Source organism: Vitis vinifera, chromosome 19 (assembly GCF_030704535.1).
Source record: "Vitis vinifera cultivar Pinot Noir 40024 chromosome 19, ASM3070453v1".
NCBI classification, from domain to species: Eukaryota; Viridiplantae; Streptophyta; class Magnoliopsida; order Vitales; family Vitaceae; genus Vitis; species Vitis vinifera.
Genome location: NC_081823.1, coordinates 12,242,305 through 12,267,557, shown reverse-complemented (window position 1 = coordinate 12,267,557; position 25,253 = coordinate 12,242,305). Strand labels below are relative to the sequence as shown.

Sequence of the window (25,253 nt, the reverse complement as noted above, 5' to 3'; positions counted from 1 at the left end):
TGACTTGGAAGACTCTACCATTGCACCTGTTATGCTTCAATGGTTCCTGGCCTATTTCCTGTATCTTTTGAAGACAGTAGGAAAAAGGGCTGCTGTTGTTTCTCTTTGGATGAGAGTATCTTCCCTGCCTCGATATAGTTAAATATAATCTTCTATCATGGATAACAAATCCATCTGCGAGGTAAGTTAATTTTGACCTTTGTCAACTGCAGATTTTGTTTAGGTTTTCTATTACACATTAGAATAACTTCGCTAAACATGGCAATGACTATAAGAACGATAAGGAATTTGTTGTAATGGCTTCTTCTTCTTCACTACGTCTTAGAAATGACAACAGCGCAAACAGTCCTAAAAACAGTAACACGGACATTGCTGAGCATGATGAGGAGTTCACTGTAATGGCTTCCTCTTCATTACCACTCTCGGTAATCGATGACAGCCCAAACAATCCTAACTGTAGCAGCATCAATATGGCGCAGGATACTGATGAAAATGTTTCAGCGGTTTTATCTTCATCTTTGCAAAGGACTAGTAGCTCCGGTAAGATGCTGAAAACCATGTTCATGTCCATTTCCGTTTGAGGTCCTCCTGCAACTTTTGGGCATAATTAGTATACAAGTAGAAGTGTTTTACAACCTGCTGTTAAAAAAAAAAATGGAAGAAAATTAAATTTTAATTCGTGTAGCTTATTGGAGGTTCAAACTATTATTGAAAGATATAAAGATGTTGATTAGAGGTAAACAAAGAAGCCCAAGAAAATAATTAGCAAAAAAAAGATATCAAGGAAAATGATTTTCTCATATTTGGTTGTATTGAGGAAAATATTTAAGAAAATCAAATATAATTTAAATTAATTATAAATTTATGAAATTTTAAATTATTTAATTTTTATATTGAATAGTTAAAATAAGTGAAATGAGTAGCATATAAAAATAAATAATTTATTGATTTTGGATCTATTTTATTTCACTCTTTCTTACCTTCTATTTTTTTAATTTACTTTCTTTCCCTTTTATTTTTTGTCAAATTTTTTAAGAACCAAACATAACTGAAATGATTTATTTTTTATAAATAATTTTAGTATTAGGATGTTGTGAACGTTGAAGAAATATACATATCAGGGAAATCTAGGCTGACCTATACTTCTTTTGGTTTTGTGACTGCAGAATTCTATGAACCAGAATTAATCTACTACTTGGAACTGCACAAAGCTGTGCTCAATGGTGACTGGAAAAGTGCTTCAAAATTATTGGAGGATGATCCAAAATCATTCTCCGCTCCGATCGGAACAGATGATTCCCCAATGCTTCACATAGCAGTTGAGTTAGGAGAGGCCAGAATGGGTTTCGTGGAGAAGTTGGTTGAGTTTGTCCCAAGAGAGGCACTGGCTCTGCGAGATTCTGATGGCGCCACTGCCCTTTTCAAAGCTGCAAGGGCTGGCAATATAAAAGCAGCCAAGTTGTTAGTGAACAAAAACCCAAGCTTGCCCAATATCTGCAGCCACAGCAATTTAGCGCCTCTTCACAGCGCTGTTAGGTATGGTCATAAAGAGCTGACTTTATATTTATTTAGCGTCACCAGAGATGATGTAGATCCATATCCTTTCTCAAATTCGCCTGGAATCGAACTTCTGCGCAGAGCACTAATGGTGGGGTTTCATGGTGAGCTATATTTACCATCCCCTATCTATTTTCTTGATATGAATTACTGTCGGGTTCCCATGTACAATTTTATAATATGCAGATGTAGCACTGTATCTGGTTAAACGTTATCCTGACCTTGCCACATGCAATTTCGGTGATGCTAAAGATTCTGATGATGATATTTATTCTGATGATGATAAAGCCCCTTTGACGGTATTGGCTAAAAGGCCTTGGGCTTTCCGAAGTGGAAGTCACTTCAACTTATGGCAACTCATAATATATCACTGTTAGTTTCTTTACTCGCTTGCCCCTTTTAAATTGCTTTGTGTTTGCCATTGCATCTCCCTTGCTTTTGTTTATAAGTCAAGTTATTTTCTTTTATACTAATCCTGTTTAATTAATTTTCTGTCTTTGGATAATAATTAGTTTGGTTGGCTTCAAATGCTCAATTGATATGATGGTGGGGTGGACAAAAGTCTCTAAGCAATTATGGTTTTATTTGGGAAGGCATTTTTATTATGGATGGCGTGCTTATGGTGTGTAATTTAAGCTGGGCAATATCAATGGTTGCTTAAAGGTGTGCAGTTTTTAGTTGCGCTTAAATTAATCTCTTAGGGTGTGGAGTTTCAGTCATGCTTTCAAAGTGTACAATTTGAGATACGCAATTTAAGTCATCATACAAGTTGGGTTAGCAAACCTCAAAAGTGCGCAATTCCTATATGTCCTACACTTTCCTGGTGCTAACAATGTACACCTACTCTGAAGCATGATAAAACCAATAGAGTATAGAGAAATTTATACTTGAGTTCTTATGATGGTACTCCTACACACTAAATTGGCCAAAGCAATAAAAACAAAAATAATAAAGAAAATAAAAAATGAAAGCTATTTACAAGTTTTTGGCTAGCTTCTAGCTAACCAATGGCTCTTCACTTTTTCTTTACTTCCCACAGGTAGATTGGAAGCATCCATTTTGATAAATTTTTCTTCATGGTTTCCTAAAATTTTTGGGATGCCCTCCCCTCTAGTTAAGAGCCACTTTCAGTCAAGAAATTTTTTTCAGTAGAAGAGATATTGAGAAGCCCTCTGATGATGCCTTGAAGATCATCATTTTATCACTCAAGTGTTAGAAATGTTAGAAACACTTCATAGAATCACTCTCAAACTCACTCTTAGTACCCTTCCTTTAAAATCATTTCCCTAATACACACTACAACAAAAATAATTTATGGTGTCACTATTTATGGTGTCACTTTTAAAATAATGACACCATATGAATTAAAATTCATAAAGGTGACACATCATATAAAAATTTTTAATTAGGATAGATGATATTAATTTTAAGTTTAGTGTCAGTTTTAAAAAAGTGACACCATATAAAATAAAAATTTTAAAATATTATAACTAAATGGGCCCACTTTGAGAATAATGATTGTATATAAAAAAAACTCATTGTTTCCACATTCCCACAATCCAAAAAAATCTCATTCCATAACCCATAACCATAACTTTCTTCTACCTCTCTTCTCACACCCATAGTTCACACACAACTGCTCTTCTCTACTTCATGGACTCTCAGGTAACCCAAAATCTCTTAGATCTATCATTTTCTTTTTCTTTTTTATTAAAACCAAAATCTTTATTAGCATAACTGATTTACATTCATTGATTTGGTATATTTGTAATGTAGATTGTGTAAATAGTGTTTTTTTTATTGAGTTGCAGGAAAGTAAAAATTAGGTTTAGCATTCCACCATATCTTTTATTTCATTGTTAAATCCACAAACCCCAAAACGAATGAAAATATGATAAATGAATGATTTTTTAATATCTTTCATACTCAAAATGAGGGATAAACATTTTACAGTATGAAATTTTCTTTTGATCTTATAAGAAATTTCTTTTGATGAGATTTTATGTTTGTTTTCTAGGAATATTATAGTATATTGTGATGAGGATATGTATTGGTGATATTTGAAAAATAATTTTTTAGAAAATTATTCTCAATATTGTCATCTCCCACAAAAGGAAAAATGAAATAGTTTCCATCTCATGTTGGAGTTGGTTTAGAATGTTGGAATTAACAATGAGAAATTAATTTTATTTTCTATTTATTAATGAAAATGAATTGTTTTTTAAAATTTAAATAGGAATGAAATTTTTTATAATTATAAAAATGATCAAATCTCATATTTTGATTTTTTTTTTTAAAATTCTTTTACATGGTATTATGGTTAATATCTCATCTTGTTCTATTCATATTTTACTTAATCCTTAAAATATGTTTTTTTATTTTTATTTTTACCTTCTTTTCTTATTGTTTTTATATGTGTTCACCAAAATTTAGAGTAATTTGAGATTGATGATGAAATTTCTCTTTCAAGGTTAAAAAATTTCTATAAAATCCTTTTATTACATAAATTTTCCTTCCATAATTTTTGAGAAAATTATTCTCAATATTGTCATCTCCCTCAAAAGGATTCTAAAAATTTGTTTTATTTTTGTCTTCTTTTCTTATTGTTTATATGCATTGACCAAATTTTGGAGTAATTTGAAATTGATGATGAAATTTTCCTTTCAAGGTTAGGAAATTTCTATAAAATCCTTTTATTACAAAAAATTTTCCAATCCCTTCCATAAAACTCTTCATTTTCTTCATTTTTCCTTTTTCTAAAAAGATATTTGATAATTTATTGATCTAAAGATTATCAAAAGTAAAATTTAAAATATTGAATATCTTTTCCTTTGATGTTTTTAATCTTTTATTATTTTTATTTGAACATATTTTTCATATCCAAATTTTTTATTAATTATTTTAATTAGAAAAAATAAATATTAATTGGAGTTATGACTGAAAAATTAATAATTTTTATGAAAGGTTCTTTAATTCTTTCTCATACTAATTTTTTTCTTAATATTTTTTAATAATGAATTAGGTTTTTTGTCTTATATACACAATCTTCAAGCTTGTTATAATATCATGTCCTCTCATATTAGTAGTTGAAAACATTTTTATATTTTGTTACTAAAATTTTATTTTATATAATTGAGATGAAATTTAATGGACATTGTTATTTCACAAAATGAACATTAAAAAAATATTGAAATTAAAAAAATCCTTCCAAGAAATAAAAAAATATATAAAAAGAATTAAATGTTAAAAATGATTTTTAAAAGCACAATGAATTATAAAAAATAAATTTAAAAAGTGCAGATTTTAAGTGGAAGATTACTATTTTCTAAAATTTTAGATTTATTTTTTTATTTTCTAGTTTTTCTTTATTTTTTATTTTCTTGAATTGTTTTTATTTGAGTTCAAATGTGACTGCTTTGTTATGAGATTCATTAAAGAGATAATTGTTGATTTTACAATTATTGTATTAAATATTTTACTCATTTAATGAATTGTACTTAGTTTCATACTTCTAATTATTATAATATTAATGTTATTCTCATTTGATTTCAGTTTTATGATAAACAAAAAACTAAAAAAAAATATCATATTCTCAAGTAGAATTTGATGAAATTAGAGGAGAATTAACTTCTTTTGTGTTATAACTAATTATGAATCATATTGATAAATCATGATCATGCATGGCGAGTCTCTTAGTTGTTATATGAATTTTCCATTGGTATTGTATAACATTACTTATTCTTTACAAATTATTTTTATATCAAAATGGGAAAAAGAAAAAAAGAAAACATTAGTACTTAGATTTGTTTATTTTTTATAACATCAATTAATTTTTATTTTCAATAAAACTCTAAATCTCATTAAACTATGAAATGCAGGTATACACTCTTGGGAAGACATTATGAAGAATAAAAAGAAAGGAGAAAGAAACAACAACATTTTGGGTTTTTAGATGTGACTCTTATGTCATATATTATAGGACATCAATGTTACTTTATTTGGTATTGAGAATTTTGGGTTTTTGGATGCAACTCTTGTGTCATTTTATGATTAGCCGGTTTTATGCATATGAAATGCAGGTATACATGAATGTTGGAATGCTTAACATTTCTAAATCATATTTTAATATGTATTCACTTTTTTTTTTTTAGTTTCGGTGGGTTTGATGTACTATCATTTTGTAAACATTTGATATACAAATATCACTGCATGATGTAATGTATTACAGGTTAATCCATAAGCATTACGAAAATATAAGTTAAATATGATATGATTATTATATTTATGGACAAAATATACATAAGTTGATCTTATTTGTTAATAAGCATTACAAAAATCAACAGGCTAATTAATAAAAAACAACCATATCTTCCATAATCATTTACAATGATGTGACACCATAACTCAAAGGTGATGCATTTAATGTGACACCATAACTAAAAGGTGATGCATTTAATATGACACCTTATATATAACTAAATTAAGTATAACTAAAAATATATGGTGTCGCTTCTGAATGTGTCACCATTTATTTGCTTTGGTGTCGCTTCCAAATACGTCACCAATTGGTACCCTCTATGGTGTCAGTGGATAAGGTGACGCTATGTTGTAGCGACACCCTATGTTTATAATGACTCATTATAAATGTCACCATATCTCTTTTTTCTTGTAGTGACATCATATCACTTTAAAGAAAATGTTTGAAATGTTGGATTTAACAACTAAAAATGAAAACTGAGAATAAAAAGAAAATCCAAAGAAAACAAATTAAGTAAAAAAAGAAAAAAATCCAACTAAAAGATAGGTGGGGAATGGGTGAAATATACTTGTTAAGCTTCTAAAACAACAAGCATATACACAAAAATACCTAGAGTCATCAATGTTGAAAGTTCCCTAGTGACGACACTAATTTTTGGTTTGTCATTCTCTAGTTCATTTCTTTTATCAAAACTTGGAAATATATTTAACAGTTAAGTTTTACAAAGAGAAATTAAACTAGATCATTCATTGAAACTCTCAACTCCTTAACCAAAAAATAAAAAAATTAATAGTGGTATAGTTGTTAGGTTGCCTCCACAAGGAACTTTAAATTGGTAGCAACTAAGGTAATAGCTTCAGGAGTGTGAATGGCAGCTAAAAGATTAGAAAAATGATTTTATAAATAAAAAGGACATACACACACAAAGTTTAAAAGATAGAAAATTAAAGGAAAGAAAACCTCAAACCTAGAGATTCACTAGGATCACCACTTTCAGATACAACTCACCAACAAGGCTTTAAACTTATGCTTTCAGATTTAGGCTCAAAGCAAGGATTTATACAAAAAAGGTTTCCTGCTTCAAATGAACAAGAACCACCTTAAAAAGGTTAATCTCTCTCTAATTGCTCTTTATATATATATATATATATCCTTACAACCAAATGATTTAGATAAGATTCTTTTCATGGCAATAGGCCTATACTTAGTTGAAAGAATCATTAAAACAATGCCTAAGTATGCTTCCAAAGTTGCTTGACTTACAATGCTCACAACCAATGCAACATAGACTTTTTCCCCATGGTTACTTGTTTTGGTCATTATAACTACTGATAGAGATCATATTGTTTGTAACTAATGCACAGATAAACCAATAGACAGCTAAACTAAGATATGGGAGACTTGAGCTCCTCTCACCCCTTAGAGTGTTAAAGGTTATCTAAGCATGTTAAAAATTAAGTAAAGAACTAAAAATGCAAATTTGTAAGTTGAAATTGAAAAACTGAAATGTAAGAATAATTAAAAAGATTAGAAAATTCATTAAACTAGAAATTAGGGAAAGTTTATAATGAAAAGAAAAGATTACAGTGGAAAACTAAAAACTTAAATTACATTAAGTTACTCTTATTCCTACTTCTCTTCCTATAAGAAGAAAAACTTATCTACAATTTCACTTTCTATAATTTGCTTCCACTTGTATATTCACAATCCTCCATTTATATACAAAAAAATGCCCCCCCTCCCTTCCCGGTCATTCTAATACTCCGACACCACTCCTCTAGACTTGTCTCTTCTTATACTAAGGGTCAAGTCCTTTGTCATTACAATCAACCCACCTTCATTCTTGATGTGTTAGCTTATGGTCGGTAGTTGCACCTTTTTCTCTATGTAATTTGGTCAGAGTACATTTTGGTAGTACAATTGAAGACTTTGAGGTATGAACAACATACTACTTTGGTGGGTGAGCCAATCATTAGAAGAATTATTAAGTACTTAGCTATTGTAGAGGTAAGAATGGTTTGTAATTTAGATGACATCAAGGGGTTGCACTACTACACATCCTGTTGACTCAAGTGAGGGGGTGCACAACATCTTGGCTTAAAGCACTTAAGAGGTTTGTAGATTGAGTTGCTTGAATAGGGTATAAAATTTGGTCCAAAGCATTAGAGAGGTCTTGTATGTTTAGTCTTTAAGGTATACATGGGAGGTGCACTATGTGGCTCTACACAAAGAAAGAAGTGCATGATTGAGTCTTGCACACCTTTTGGGTGTGCAATCTGTATTTCCTCCTTACTTGGGCATTTTTGTCTCTATGAGTTCCTAACAAGGTTCTATTGCACCAAAAATGATGGGAAAAACCTGAATCTCTCTCTGTTTCCCTAGTCCGAATCAGGTTAGGAACATGCATAAATATCTTAGGTTTTTTCTAAATCCTATGCACAACGGAAAAATAACATTTTTATACTTTAAAAGGATTCAAAAAGTGCTAACAAAAACTATACATTAGATTCAGGTGTTCTCGAATCAAATCCACATGGTGAAGATGAAAATTGAAATCCCAGAAGTCTCGTAAACTCGAAGTCTTCCGCCCGATGACTTGAACCTTGATCTTGGCACATTTCCAATGAGGAGGAAAAGAGGGTGAAGGCTATGACTCTCTATCTCTCTGGATGATGGAAGACAAAAGTTATGGAAACCCTAACTCCTAAGGGGTATTTATAGGGTTTCTAAGTGGGCTTAAGTGACTTGAGCCCACTTGGGTTGTGTCACTTAATCTAGCCCAAAATGGGTTCTAATTGATTAATTAACCTAATAGGACCTACTAATTAATCAATTAGCCTAATCTAGAGGCCTTGTTCATTTACTCCTATATAACCTTACATAATTACCAAAATGCCCTTATGCACAAAAGTGAACCTAGAGTCAATCCAACCCTCATTACCCATTCCAACAAGGTATATAAGCTCATAGCGGGGGCCATTGGGACCTATAGGAATACCATGGATCCCTCATAGTCCAATTTTAAAGTTGATTCAATATCGCACTATAGAGAATCAACTAAACTCCGGTATCCTATGTAACTAACAACGAAGACACTAAGTGCTCGGGTCCGTGACCTACTGTCCATTATGTTTAGTCTCCCCATGAATTGGTGTTCGTAGTCTAACAAGGTGAAAGCCATCAGCTTTTCAAGACTACTTCTACCATCCTTGAGCTACAAATCTTCCTATTGTGTGTTCAATTAACATATCTTAAATCTCAAAGAGTCTATGTCAAATTCCACTTAAGGAACTACTATAGCCATAGTTTCCATGAACACACCTCCTTATGATCACCCAATGGGACACACTGTCTCAATCCTAAGAGATATCATGGTGCCTTTATTAAGAATACCTATTGTTACCGACTTCCATCAACATTGACCTAATCCATAGGGAATATATGATCAACTTACGACCTCACCCATAAATCAAAGCCATTATTAACTTTAGCACAAACTCAATATTCTCTCAAGGTTGAGAGATAATACAATGAAACAGCTCGGTGGAGTCATGACTACTTGATAGGCTTAAGTCATAACTCACCATAGGTCCCATCCAATGTGCAACCATACACACTAGTGCACTTATCATGGGAAACTCATCCCATGGCCAAGACTAACCATCCCTCCAATTAGGAGGTGGTGCTCTACAACCTCTAATGGTTTGCCTAGGCTCATGAACCGACTCTGAACAAATAATCTATTTGCAAGAAACCCATGACTTAAATCTTCTGTGCAACTCCTAATGCACCTAAGTCATGTACAATGCAAAATATGTAGGCAAGAATACTCATAAAGTACAATACATGGAATAAGGATAGATAAAAGTGAAACTAGAACATCATTAAATAAATAATGAATTCCAAATTTATTACATCATGTCATGCTTTTAAGGATTCTATCCTAACAAAAAAACACCTTAAAACATGTAGAACGGTCACAGAATGCATCAAACATAATTTTCTAAGGTGTTATAAAAAAAACAAAACCTTAGGTTAATTTTTTAGTACCTCAAATACACTAAAGTAGGCTCTTTAAAGCCATTAAAGTATTAAGTTTGAGTTCTCATCACTTAGTTCTTACCTTAATAACATGCGCTTGGAAGTAACATTGAAGCTTCAATGTGGTGATCTAAAGGGCAAGCACCAATTTTTCAATATTTATAAATATCTCAGGTTTCCACATCTAAGAGGGTCTGTTAGATATAGTACATTGGTTGCTCCTCTTTTCCTCTTTTTTTGAGATAACACTCCACTTACTACTGCTATCGAGACCTTGTAAGACCTCCTTATCCTAGGGTTTATCTAGAATGGGGGTTAGCATCATGTAATGCTTTAGTGATTCATAGGCTTAGTTGCATTTTTTGGTTCTTTTAGTCCATTTTCCCTTCTTGCTAATGTCGAAGAAAGGGTGACACATAGTTGTTGTTCAATATATAAATCTATTTCAAGAACCAATCTTGTTAGTTAGCTTTTGGACTTCTCTAGCCCTTTTGGTCATTGGTATCTCCAAAGTTGATTTTATTTGGCCTGGGTTAGCTTTCATTCCTTTGTATATAACCAAGTACCTAAGGAACTTTCCATACCCTACATTAAAGGTGCACTTCACTGATTTAGCTTCATTTAATACTTTTGAAGAGCTTGAAATGTTCTTAGGAGGTCGATCAAGTACTCATTCCTCTTCTTACTTGTTACTAACATTTTATTAATGTACACTAGCATACTAACTTCTATTTGTTGTTAGAAGACCTAGATGACCAAATCTAGCATATAAGAGCCTAGATACCTTTTTTTCACAATCTAATGTCTTTAAGGAGCTAACCACTAGGGTTTATGTTGAGTCGATGAGATGTAACTTGGGGATCGATGCCCACAATGTCTTGTAGTTTCCTAGTAAAGATGTGTTCTTTTCTAGTAGCCATCTGAATCCTTTTTCTTTTTTTTTTTTGCATGGGCTAGAAGGAACCTCCTAGGTTTAGGGGCTCTAGAATAATGACTCCTTAGGTTCTCTAATTGCCTTCTCGGGTCACCTACTAATTTGTATTTGATTTTTGATTTATGAACTTCCTAAGGGTCCCAGTTGATGCACTTGATGACCGCTTTAAGGGCTATGGTGTAGCATACTCATGATGCCACCTAGTCTTGATATATTTCCCATATTCCTTGTAGTATTAGGAATTTAATGGTGTGATGGTATGTGAATAGTGTTCCTCTTAGGTTTTATATCCATGGTCATCCCATAATGGCATTATCGGGAAAAGGATATCCATAACAAAGAATTGTGTCATTATATGGCAACAACCAATTGGAACCATTAGGGCGACTTCCCCAGTTGAGCCACATAGGACTTTGTCTAGTCCCACCAATGACCCTAGACTTGACACTAGTTTTCCTTCGTCCATATTCACTTGTTCATAGATGGGCTAATATATTTAGCATGTTAACTAAATTCGTTAGGTCAACTAAGAATAGGTGCATGTTGTAGTCAATAATTCTTAAAGTAATAACCAATGGATCTTGAGCAGGGTTTGGACTCCTCTTAAGCCTTTATTAGAGAAGCATATGACATGTGGGCAAGTGGTAGTTGCTTCATGCAAGGATGTGAGGACTTTTGCTTCAATCGCCATATGCTTCTGTAACATCTTGATACCTTGCCTAGTTGCTCAAATCTAGTAGATGATCCACCATGAATGGTAGCTATAACTACCTTGGGTTATTTGAGGCTTTTATTTTGTCTTTTTAAGTGCATGTACTAAGAGGTAGACTTCACCCTTAGGGTCTCGATATTAGGAACAAACTCTAAGGTAAGTTGATAAAGACAAAATAAAGTTAGTCCTTGGAGGATGGAGGGGAAGATTTTGCATAAAAGTCGATCGTTTCCCTTCTCTAAGATTATCACATGCATAGAAATGCATGAATAGTCTAGGGTGTCTTTAGTTTCATTGAAAGAAATTGAACTTAGGGAGGGAAAACTCTCATATGGCCTCATTCTCCTTCTAAAGGGACTTGGGCTCAATCACCTTATTCACCAAGATTATGCATTTTGTGGTAGCTCTGGTGGCAAGAATCCCTTAGAGCATTGGGGCCTTTGGCAAGGTGGTCTGTTTGGTTAGTTTAATTAATGTTTCTCCCACCTTTCTCTCCCAATTTAATCTAGATGTTGGTCTAGTTGCTTCGATAACTATTATTCATTAACTTGCATCTTATTGGTGCTTGCCAATGAGAGTTTTTGGTCAAAATCACATTGGTATTTGTCTACCCTTACCCTAAAGGCAACATTTTCTTGAGTGAGTTAGTCACTTATTTTAATGAGCTCTTCCATCTATTGAAGGGTTTGTTCTCACTCATTGCTCCACTTCATTTCTATCATGATTGCATTTCCCTACCAAAACTCTATTGCATAGTTTTCTATTGCCCAATTATTGCTATAGATCTAAACAATGTCTTCAAGGCTTTTAATGCATTCCCATATGAAGAAGCTAAAACTCTTTATAGATAATTGAAAATTTTTATTCCACCAATTTTTTGATACAAAAAAAATAGGTTTCTGCATTCAAAGAAATCTTTTTCAAAGGAGGGAGGGACTTTTTTTTCTTTGTTGTTTATGATTTCCTTTTATAGGTCTTCTTCCCTTGTAGGTTCAGGTTATTCTTATAAAGGAGCAAGCTTTCTGTAGGTTTTTATGCAGGCTTTTCAACCTTATCATGCATGAAACCAAGTTTAGTTGACTTCATTTCTTCAACGTTAGGTCTTTGATTTGGGTAGACCTCAAGGAGTACTTAAATGAAGGTCTTTGCCTAGGGGTGGGGTGTTTTTTAGTAGCTTTATTGTGATTTTTTGGTGAGCTGAATTTTTGTATCTTCACCATAGATGACACCATTTTTCCAACTCTTAGTTCACTTTCTTACTTCAATGGATGGTTAGGACCTTACAATCATAAGGAACCTAAAGGGAGCACTCTAGGCTCCTTATGGTCGTAGAGCCTTCAAATGTCAATTTAGTAAGAAGAATGTGGAAACTACCAGACAAATAAGCATCAACTCAAAGGTTAACTTTCTATGTTTTTGGAATACTAACATGGCATAGAGGATGTGGCCATTATTAAACTTCTCCTTTTAGGGACCAATTAGGGTCTCCCCACATGGAGGCATGGGTCTTAGTATGGGTGCATGAGTATGGTTTAATTCAACATTTAGTTCTCATTAATGTGCTTAGGTGAGAAATTGATCATTTAACACTTGTGTAAGCTTTCTAGTTACTTATTCTTTGGCTAACGTGTGGTCTTCTCCTGTAGAGCAACCACACACTCACTTTTTTATTCTATCAAATAAACATAGCTAGAGGATTTTATTTCTTACGATCTACTATACCTCAAACAAACATGTACCAAAGCAATAGTTTTAAGTCACCTATTTCGCTTTCAACTAATTACTTGATTAATTACTTTATTTACTCTTTTTATTTGACAATGGCTTTGGCATTCATAGGAAAAAAGAATGATATAAAACACTAATTTATAGCTTTCAAATTTCTCTTAGTTTCCATAATATTTTTTTTTTTCTAAATTACAACTTTAGTAATATTAACCTAAAGAAATTCCTACAATGAAGGAACTATATAGAGAAAAACTCTTATAAAATAATACTCTTAGGACCAAGAAAAAAAATGATCTTAGCAAGGTTATTAATTTATAGATAAATGGTTATTTATTAATTGATGAAGAGTATTATGTTGTTATTGTACATTATTTGTACATGTATGACTTATAAATTTAAAAATAGTACACGTGGTAAAAAGTTAATACATAGAAACCTGAGAGACTGAAGAAAAAAAAAATAGTTATTGATTGTAAAAGAAAAAAAGACTCCCCAACAAAGATGTGGCATCAAAACTTAATGTTGTAAAAGATAAAGCTATTTCAAATATGTAATAATTCTAAAAGAAGTGAATTTAGAAAAATAAAAGTTATAAAAAATTACTTAATACTATATTATGAAGTTCTATTTGCTATACTATGATTTTTTGTTTATACTTCATCAATTATTAGTTTATATTTCTTAAGCCCTTAAAGATTTTTGAAAATATTTTTATCTTATGCATTTAGCAAGATTACTAATTTAGTACATTGGCTTGAGTTAAGACTAGAATATTTTGTTTTATAAGTAAGATTATTAATTTATCAAACATTCATTTATTGAGCTTTTACTATATGGACCATTATTTTGTATTAGTATAGCTTACAAAGTTTCATTGAAAGGGGTTTTATGAGTATTGGGAAGAACATGACAAATTTTCTTTTTATTATATTCATTATAATAACTATTATATTATTATGTTTTTTCCTTTAAGTCTTGGAGTCAAATTAGATGAAGCATAATTTTCCTTCCTTTTTTCTTGACATTTTTATTCTTAAGGTGTTCTTGTGAAATTAAACCATTTTCTTAGTCAACCTAATAGAGGAGGCATGAAGAATCAAGTTGGTAGCTATGAACTATCCACACAAATGTGTTGTTGGACTCAATTGTTCAAAGGTAAGTATTTTTAGTTTGTCAAATTCTACTAAATATAACAATACAACTCATAATTACTCAAAAACATGAGTATATAGGTACACAAAATGAATTATAAATATATATATATATATATTTGAAAAAAAAAACTAATTAAATTGCAAAGAGTGGAAACAACCAAGGCCGAAAATAAGAGATTTAGTATGTAAACTCATTAGGTTCAATTGAAAGATTTAGCTTGCAAACTTATTCAAAAATTAATTATATTAAATACTTTTCCTAACTTTGAAAACCCTAATCCCTATTTTGGTTAAAATCTTTGAACTCCACGATCAAATTGGAAGATTATTAACCAAGGAGAATACAATAAGAATTAAGATATCTAATAAGCATACAGTAAATCTAAACCTAAATAGCAAGCTTTAAAAAATTATAATTGCTAAAAACTAAAGTAGAAGTATTTAACAACTGCCACAAACTAAATTGAAAACATGCAAAAGGAGTTGAATTGGAATTACAAAAAGACAAACAACTCTTATAGATTCTCACCAAATCTAATATGAACCTCCTCCCACAAGAGGAATCTTAACTGATAAGTATGCAACTTACTCTCAAGTTCTTAGTTGATGAAGTTCTACTAAGAGTATCTCATGAAATAGAAACTCCATTGTCTCCCACTCATGCACAGTAGGCAAAATAACATCATGCATTTCTCTTAACTATATCATTACCATCCATGTTTATATTGACTAATGGATTGTACAACTTTTGAACACATTGATAAGAAAGGTGTAAGAGTATTAAACTAAATTTCATTTTAACCAGTGTAATTCATCCCTAAAAGGTGTCTCGTTATATCTTAAACACATTTATTCACATTGAGTTAAACATGGTTAATCCCCTTAGAAAAATATTTCAAACTACACCATATATGTAACTTATGACTGAAAATCACAAGGGCATAAAAGTTAGCATATATAATGACCTATAAGATTAATGCACAAGATGAGGAAGTAGCTAGGAATATATTCATTCATTCTTGTTTGATTGCGAAGAAGATATAGTATGAATATACATGCTAACATGGAGATCTTCATTATGAGTGTACCTTAGATATTCTATATCATACAAATCTTAGTTTAATTACATCAAGTAAAGAATTGAAGTTTTGCACATGCTTACTAAATCAAGCACTACATTAACAAGATTTGGCAATTGACTCCATTACAAATGTAGACAATAGGACTATCTATACTTGGTCGCTACTAACATGTAAGTCATATTGGATACAAAAGGAGTACTACAAATATCAATGACCTAACACACTATCTAAGTGGTTTAGACTCATTATGTTTCAGTTGCGCAAAGTAATGAAAGTGCATGTCGATAAAGTAAAACAAATAATTAAATGCCACCATCAAACAAGATTGGACAATGAATAAATCATAGGTATAATGGTTAATTGAAATATACAATATGTAATCATAATCTACATGATCAAATTCTCTTAACTTAACTCCTATGTAATCATTATCTACATAATCCAATGCTCTCAACTTGACCCTAATAAACATCTTTACGTATTAGCTTAGTTAACAAGGGGGGAGGGGAGGGTGGGATTTTTAACCATGCATCAAGTAGAAATATGTTCCTATGTAACCATGTCTCATATAAACTAATATTTAAGATTGATGTGATTGGTTCAACTATGATACTTGGGGGGGTCTTTGACATAGGCTAAAGTTACCATGCTATCACAATAAATAGTAGTATGCTCAAAAGAACAAGCAATATTGTGAAAAATATGTATGAACATCATAAACTAGTCACTTTCCTAAACGACAAGTAATGTACTCCCAACTCCATGCATGTTAGACAATGTTATACATGATTGTTTTCTATTTCACCAATATATGCTAACATCATAGAGCATATATAAAATTATAACCATATGTGGATTTGGGTTCATTTATGATGCTACATCAATTATCATTGTCATAGCTAATCAAGTCCAAATTCAATCCTTAATAGCAAATTATATAGCCTATGGTGACTTTGAGGTACGAAATCATCCAGTTCATTGCTTTTTCGTAAACAAGGTTTAGATCTAATTGGAAGCTACTAGCCTAATTATATAACAAGTATTAGTTCATGTGCACATCATTGGATACTTTAAGCTACTAACAATGCTAGCATATAGGAACCTTGAGTGATCTTTTCCTATTCATCTAAAGTCTTATGACACATGTTAAAGCTTAAGGTCTTATCTTTCTCTATATGAATGCCAATAGATTTTCAATTTTACTTCTAGAATTTTTTCAAGAATATTCATTGTGTATGATTTGTAAAACAAACCAAAAAGTCTTCTTGATTGATTGATTAGGATCATAACTTTGAACACATAGTTTGCTTTAAGCATGTTGTTCATTTTAAAAGTTGACGACCACCACACTTTAGAGACAACCATCTCATTATCATCCCTAACCAACATTTCATTCGTATACAAAAAATAGAATATAGAATCTACCCTTACACCATTTAACAAACATGCAATAGTGTTCTTAGACCATCATAAACCCATTAGTGTAATATACCATTGTTTAGATGATTATTGTAAGTTATAAATGGACCTTTGTAGTTGTTAACTTTGCCTTTCTATTTAGTTGCCATAAAACAAGTCAGTTGATCTATATAGATCTTCTTATTTAGTTCTCCATTGAGAAAAACAATTTGAATGTTTATTTGATATAATTTCAAATCCAAAGATGTGATAATGGTTTGAATAAGGAGAGTTGAGGCAAACCTCACTTCTCATGAGAAGTTCTTTTTCATTTTTATTTTTATACTCTACACTCTCATTTTGGTTTTATTAAGATATTAAGATAGAAGATTGAATGGATGAAAAGTACTAAGTCTTAAACCCTTTAAGGAGTTTATATAGGCTTACCTCTTAGCTTGAGTGACTTGAGCTCATCTTACGTTTGGGTTACTTAATCTAACTCATTGGGTCCTAATTAACTAATTTGTTCTATTGAGCTCCAATTAATTAATTATTCGAATCTAAAAACGCTATTTATATGTACTAGTGCAACCTTCCGTATTTACCAAAATGCTCTTATACACACATATAAATAAAGAATCCAACTATTCCTCAAATATTTTTTACCAAGGAATATGAGTTTGAGTGGGAACCACTAGGACCCGTAGGGAAGTGTTGGCTCCCCTAAAATCCAATTTTAAAGTTGACTCAAAATCTAACTATAAAGAGTCAACTACACTTTAGTATCCTTATGATATTAGATCGAGATAAAAAACTTCAGTCTACGACCTACTAACAATTGCATGCAAGCTCCCCATGAATTGGTATTCATAATTTAACAAGATGAATGTTATCAACCTCTCAAGACTACCTCTACAATCCTTGAGTCTTAGATCCTCCTATTATGTGATCAATTGACATACAATATCTCTCTAAGAGCATACATCAAATTCCACTTAAGGAATTATTGTGGCCACAATTTTCATGATCACATGTCCTTAGGATCACCTAAGGGGACATAATGTCTCAAACCCCTAAGATATCGTGGTGCTTATCTTGAGAATACCTATTATCACATGCCTCAATCATAGTGACCCAATCTATAGAGAATATATGACCACTTTAGGGTCTCACTCATGGGTTAAAGCCATTGAATACCTTAGCAATATTCTCTCAAGGTTGAGAGCTTATACAACATAACAGCTTGGTGAAGTCAAGACTACCTAATGACCAATGTCTGACTCACTGTAAATCCTATTTAATGTGTAAACTATTAGAATTGAGTCCTAAAAAGAGTGACATGATGTAACAAATAGAGATTTATTTATAAATGTATTATTTATATTTTTTACTTTCTCTTTATTATCTCATTGACATGAATTGATTAATTAGATGACCCTATATGGTTAATTAATCAATTAGGACCCATTTTAGACAAGATTAAGTGACCCAAGCCTTAGTGGGCTCAAGTCATTTAAGCCTAGTAGGGCAACGCTATAAATACCCTCTAAGGGTTAGGGTTCCAATCACTTTTTGAGAGACAATCGTCTTCTACATCTAGAGAGAGAGCCTAGGATTCCTCTTTTCCAAAGCCCACATTTTGGAGTGCCAAGATCATGGATCAAGTCATCAAGCAAAATATTTTTGGTGTATGAGACCTCTAGACTCTTTAGGCTTCATCTTTATTCAGTAGAATTGATTTGAGAACCATTCAAATCAAAGGTAAGATTTGTTAGCCCAAGGGTTCTCCTAATTGCGTTTTGATGATAACAAACCATGGTTAAGTTGTTAATTGGTTTGAATTATAAAGAATTTTAGGTATTAGTTTGGAAATTAATCAAAGGACCCAATGGATGCAAGATAAAGACAATTAAAAGACCCTTTAATAATATGAAACATATGTAAGATGAATGCATGGTGCACTTAGGATTTCATATCTTTTCATGCTCTTTAAAAACTCGGTTTAGGCATTAAAGTTACATTTCCGTCAAAACCCTAGTTTTATCAAATGAACCTTAGGCAAATTGTTTCAAAAGTGGCATATTAATTTACCTAAATACCTTGCCTAAGTGTTAGAAGAGAAAAGAATATATATATATATATATATATATATAAAAGAGGTTTTCAAGCCAAAAATGGTGAATTGGTCAAGGCACTGGTCAACCGGCTCAACCGGTTAGGGCACCGGTCGACTGATTACACCTTCTTGATCAAGGTCTGATTGAGAAATGCAAAAAATATTCTCTCTTCTTGTAGCTTTGCATTCTTGGTCGAGGGATATGCCTTCTCGGTCGAGATCCGATCGAGGTTTGGTCAAGGATTAGTCAAGGCGTAATGGTCACCTACCATGCATTTATTGTCTAATGGTTAGTAAACCGGTTGACCCTCAACTCAACTGATCAATACTACTTTTTGACATTTTTGGCTCCCAAGGCTAGAAACGTATAAATTGAGAACTCCACTTCATTTATGAGGTAGAGAACACCTGCATTTATTTGTCTACCTACTTGTTCTTGCCTCAAAAGCTCTCATTCTTTCCTTAGTGCATTAAATCTCCATTTGCATATTCCTTAGTGCACCTTTGTGATTCTTCCTAACATTTAAGTTGTATTTGAGCCCTTGTTGAGCTAGGTTGAGAGATTCGAACTTATTATTTGAGTGTTAAAAGCTTCAAGTGAGTTAAGACTTGAAGGGATTGTGTAATAGCCCATTGAAGTTGGAATCCAAGTGTAAAGGTGATTAAAAGCTTGGTTGAAGCTTCAAGTATAGTGGAACCTTCACTTAGTTAGGAGGTTGAGGAGAGTGGACATAGGTAAACAAGTGTTGAACCACTATAAAATCTGAGTTTACTCTTTCTAACCTTATCTCTTTATATTTGTGTTTCCTTTGCTTGAATTTGTTGTGTTTGAAAAATATTTTTTAAAACCCAATTCACCCCTCCCCTCCCTCCCCCCCCCCCCCCCCCCCTCTTGGGTGTTTTCTATTAAGATTAGCCTTTTATTTTCTCAAAGTTTTTAATAACTTTTCTCTAGATTATAGAATGTTAAAATTTTGATTTTTGCTTATGTTGCATAGGATTTAGAGCCCTAAGGTATTTTGCATGCACATATACAATCTAGGGTTATAGGAATGGAGAGATATAGGTTTCCCAACATAACTAAACACACTAGTACACTGACCATGGGAAACCCATCCTAATGACTAGGGCAAGTCATCCCTCAAATGGATTATTGAAGTCCATGAACCAGTTGTGAATGAGTCATTAACTTGCAAGGAATCTATGACTTAGATTTTCCATGTAACTCCTAATTCACTCAAGTCATGTACATGCAAGTGATGTAGGTTTGAATGCTTAACATACATAATTCATAAATAGGATAGTAAATAGAAAATTGAAGTCATAATGTAAGTATTAATGAACTCCATTTATGGTTACATCATATCATGCTTTTAAAGAATCTATCCTAACATCATGATCTTATGATGCAAACATGAAAGCTTCACCTTAATGCCCACAATTACAATGATGAGATAGTTCCAAGTTTTTCCCCACACACATCTAAATCTAGTGAATTAATATGTAATGGTAAAATCACACTTAGTGGCATAATCTAGTAGGGGCAAGTTACTACTCAAAGTTACTATCTTGTCGAGTCACTCATATCCTTAGCAAGATCTTTAACATCTATAACAACTCACTCCCAATCAAGTAGATATTGTTTACTCTGAACTCAAAGGGACCTCAGAGATTTAAAACACGTTTTCATGGCTAAGAAGAGCTCTTACATATATAATTCTAAGAACTTTTTTCCCTATTCAATGTAGCATATCATAATCACCCCCATGAAGACATAAAGTCCTCATTTGTGTCCCATATGATTACAGGACCAAACAAACAAACTCTCATACCATGGTTGAGGATACACTTTGATACCATTTGTAACAACTCACTCCCAACTGTGTAAATATATACTATCGACTTTAGGCTCAAAGAGCCCTCATAACATTAAAATGTGTCTAAATAATTAAGAGAAGCTCATATATATATATATATATATATGATGTCAAGAACTTTTTCCCTTATTCGATATGAGATATCATAGTATTTTCCTTTGGTTTAGTTGCCTCAAATAAATTGAGACTCCTATTCAATGCTCCTTTACTCAAAATATCATCCTATAAGAAATTATATTCATATAACTTAATTTCAATTATACTCCCATTGAGTTGTTCACTAAGCATCACACAACCTTTGATTTATTAGAATATCTAATGAAAGTGCACTTGTTTCCTTTATAGCACAATATCTATGAGAATTTACATGAACTAAACCTGCTAACCCTTAGGATCACAAGTGAGTTATGTTTGGCTTCTTAACTATATGGATTTGAAGTAATTGATTTTGAGGGCATTCTATTCAAGATTTAAGTTGCAATCAAAATACTAACCCTCCTTTCCCACCCCGAAAGATGTTAGATAGTTGGGTTGTGCCTTTTTGAGTGAACCATATCCAAAAGTTTATGGTTACTTTTTTCAGTTCAACCATTTTACTATGGAGTCCTTGAAGCTATTGATTGTTCTTTGGATTTCCTTTTCATCATAGAGTTTTTTAAAACTCTTCAATGGATACTCATGTCCATGATTTATCCTTAATGTTGTAATAGTTTTTTCTTTTCAATTTTTTTACAATATTCATATAACATCTAAATCAAAGCAAATCTTTCGACTTGTAGATATAACCATCCGTAAATGTGATGAAGTAGTAGGCACCATGCTTGGGTGTTCATTAGTCCCTGTACTTTTGAATGCATGGGATACAAAGGACAAGATACCTTTCTGGCTTGCTTAAGAGACTTCCTAATTAATTTTCCTTCCAAATAGTGTTCACAAGGGGGTGGGCAAATTTCTGAGAGTTAGCTTAATAAATTTTGATGATTTTTCCCTTAAACTTATTTTATAAAAAAATTTGATATTATTATATAGTAATACATTCTACAAATATTATAAAATATTAATGGAGTTTAATTCAGCTTAGATTGTTGAAGCATTGGTTTAAACTCAGCCCAAAATTGAGCTCAACCAAAATTAACTTTTGGTTGAGAAACTCGACCAAATCCTAACTTGAGTACTAAAAATGGTTTCTCAACTTCACCGAGATTCGAGTTAGGTCAAACCAATTTGCCAAATTGCACTCAGTAGAGAAATGCTAATTTGTTGAATTCGAGGTCCTCACAATTTTAATTTGTCCTCACAAAATTGTCTTCATTTTTTATCCTTTTAAGTTAGAGTAATGGATTTGAAATCAGCTCTACAATCAAATTCCAATGGATAATACTCTACTACTCAGAGATTTATGCAGGATACACAATTTTCATTGCTCTGATAGATTTTGTGAATATCTTGTCACCTGATGCTCCTGGTTAATTAATAAGAAGTCAAGTAATTGAGCTTGTACCAAGTTTCATTAGGCTTCTTCATTCTAGCCTTTAAATTCAAGTGTGACGGTTTAAGGGAAATATATGAAACCTATTGAATCCCCAAAAAACTTTACACCAGTCAATATGAGTTGGCAACTTCTCACGATCACTTTAATTTAGATTAGTGTTTAATTGGTACTTGGTTCAGGGTTGCTTTTTTGTTTTTTCTTCTGTTAGTCCTGCTTTTGCATCTGAACTGCTTCAATTTTACGTTGCACACAGCTTGCCAAAAGGCGAATGCAATATTCTGGGAACTGGTTGGATGGTTAGGTAAGGAACACAACAAAACTACCACTAAAGCATGTAAAAGTCTTGAATTCAATGTTATGTTGTCCTTAATATAATTTTAATTGCAGTACCACCCATCAAGCACATCCAAGAAACAAAAACAATGCATACTCTGACTCTTCAATTACTTAACCACCTATGTACTGAAGTTTTGGAAGTATCAAGAGCGAAGAAAATATTTAGACAATCATTCATTAATGGGGCAAAATATGGGATTCCCGAGATTCTGGAAGAGATTATAAAGTCATATCCTTATGCACTCGAGTATCTGGATGAGGATGTATTCAAATTGGCAGTATTAAATCGTTATGAAAAGATTTTCAACCTCATCTGCGAAACCGGTATGCATAGACAACTTATAATACGAACCGAAGATGATTCAAATAACGGTAATATCTTGCATTTGGCTGGAAAATTGGCCCCTCCGCACCGGCTCAGTCTCGTTTCTGGTGCAGCTCTACAAATGCAACGCGAGTTACATTGGTTTAAGGTAATAATTTTTGTTTTGAAGGGGAATTAATTTTCTTATACATATCCACTCTTTTTCTGTATCTTAGAAACATTTTGATTTTTACACAGGAAATTGAAAAATATGCCCCGAGAGCCTTCAGTGAATCTGAGAACGAAAACAAAGATAAACCGAAAATGGTATTTATAAAGGAACATGAAAAGTTGATAAAAGAAGGGGAGAAATGGATGAAAGGCACAGCAAAATGTTACGCATTAGCAGCAGCGCTTATTGCTACTGTAGTGTTTGCAGCAGCAATTACCATCCCGGGTGGCAACCATGATGATACTGGCATACCAAATTTCTCCAAAGAAAAGGCCTTCAAAGTTTTTGCAGCTTCGGATTCTCTTTCCCTCTTCCTATCCATTGCTTCGGTGCTGATATGCCTATCCATTCTCACGGCACGATATGCAGAAGATGATTTTCTTTTTGCCCTTCCCAGGAGGTTGATATTTGGCCTTGTTACTCTATTCCTCTCCGTAACATTCATGATGATAGCCTACAGTAGCGCAATCTATCTTCTCTTTGGTGAAAAGAAGGCATGGATTCTTATTACCTTGGCTGCATTAGCCTGTTTGCCTGTGACCTTGTACGGAATTTTGCAGTTTCCCCTCCTTGTGGAATTGATTTATTCCACATACGGCCCAGGCATTTTTGGCAAACATAGTAATCGTCTGATCCGATAGATCGACAATCATGGTGAGAGTATTCGACACAATTACGTACTTTGGGATTTGCATCAAATTCATGACTGAATGTATTGCCTTTACTCTCTCTCTCTGCTCCTGCGGACATTTTCTCCTAGATATTTCATTGTAATTCTAACTTCTGTCAATTATGATGAACAGGCTTAAAGCAAACTTTTTAAACTTGGCAAAATTGACTTTTTGGTACATGGCTAGATTGGTCAAGATGATAGTGATTGCAAAATCTAAATCTAGTCTACGGCTAAGGTGACTTATCAGGAAGGCCACCGGCCAAGAACACCCCTCTTGGTCGGACTTTTACTTGCATTTTATTGGTGGGTTAGGGGAAATTCGGTTCTCAAATAATCAAACAATTCATCAAAATTGTATACATTACAAATAAGCCAACAAAATCCATGGTGGAATGAATAAATATACGCAAATATGAACATCTAAATTGATAATCAGGCAAGAAGTTATAGACAATGAACAAATAGATGATTAGGCAATCTAGGCAGATATTTATAAAGAGAGATTTTTATAGATGGATTTTAAAATGGAAGTCAAAATGTGGATTGATGAACAAAAATAATGTATTATCCTTTTTGTTTTAAAATACTTTTGCATATAAAATTGAGAAAATGAATTATTTCACCTATTTAAGGAGTTATTTTGTTTGTCATTACCACCAAAATTATTCTAATAAATTAAATATCTAATTTGTATAAAAAAAATACAAAATTGTTATTATTCTTTATAAATAAATTTTTCATGGCCTTTATTTTCGATTTTTTTTTTTAAAAAAAATGGTCACCTAGCTCAAAGTGATGATAAGCTCCCTCAAGGGTCACCAAGTCTCAAAGTCTTGTCAAATTCACAAGTTATAGTTTGATAATTTGATCATTCCATAATTCCAATTACATCATTTTGTCTTTTCCTTCTACTCCCATATAACTTTACTTTTCTACTTTTCTTTTCAACCTTTTGTGCTTTATTTACTCTATGTTAAGACTAACTATGTTATTTATTAAAAAAAAATTATAATTATATATTTATTATTATCATCATTATTAACATATTATTAATATTATTATTTATGATATTAGTTTTATATCATTAATATTCCATATGTATCATTATTCATATTTTTATTATTATAATGTCATTGATTATAAACCAATCTTAGAATATAATTTTTCTTTCATCTAATTCTTAAAACTTATAGGTTTATTATAAAAATCATGCACAATAATGATTCATTAAATGTATAATGCTAGTACACCGATATTATGTATTAATATAAAAGCCAATGTACACGTACCACAAAAATATAATGATCTTACAACATGAATACTTTAAATGTCTTATACATTACTGCATAACCTAACTTT

The 25,253-nt window shown here is 32.2% G+C and overlaps 1 protein-coding gene across 5 annotated transcripts; it reads left to right on the top strand.

Moving 5' to 3' along the window:
* Nucleotides 1-24,069, top strand: LOC100248044 (uncharacterized). 5 transcript variants are annotated; one of them, XM_059735441.1, is made up of 8 exons: nucleotides 1-181; nucleotides 326-540; nucleotides 1,182-1,661; nucleotides 1,744-1,929; nucleotides 14,269-14,385; nucleotides 22,603-22,650; nucleotides 22,737-23,158; nucleotides 23,248-24,069. In XM_059735441.1, exons 2-8 carry the CDS (start codon nucleotides 399-401, stop codon nucleotides 23,860-23,862), a joined length of 2,010 nt encoding a protein of 669 aa, XP_059591424.1. In that variant the 5' UTR covers nucleotides 1-181; nucleotides 326-398; the 3' UTR covers nucleotides 23,863-24,069. The 5 variants fall into 5 exon arrangements, with proteins under 5 accessions (XP_059591424.1, XP_059591426.1, XP_059591423.1 ...); XM_059735443.1 differs by lacking the exon at nucleotides 14,269-14,385; XM_059735440.1 differs by having other exon boundaries at nucleotides 2-540.
* Nucleotides 24,070-25,253: the final 1,184 nt, after the last annotated feature.

Coding starts and splice junctions, on each gene's coding strand:
- LOC100248044 (XM_059735440.1), top strand. CDS start 297: ATGGCTTCTTCTTCTTCACTACGTCTTAGAAATGACAACAGCGCAAAC. Junction 1,662..1,743: donor ACTAATGGTGGGGTTTCATG/GTGAGCTATATT, acceptor TATAATATGCAG/ATGTAGCACTGTATCTGGTT. Junction 1,930..14,268: donor GCAACTCATAATATATCACT/GTTAGTTTCTTT, acceptor TTTATTCTTAAG/GTGTTCTTGTGAAATTAAAC.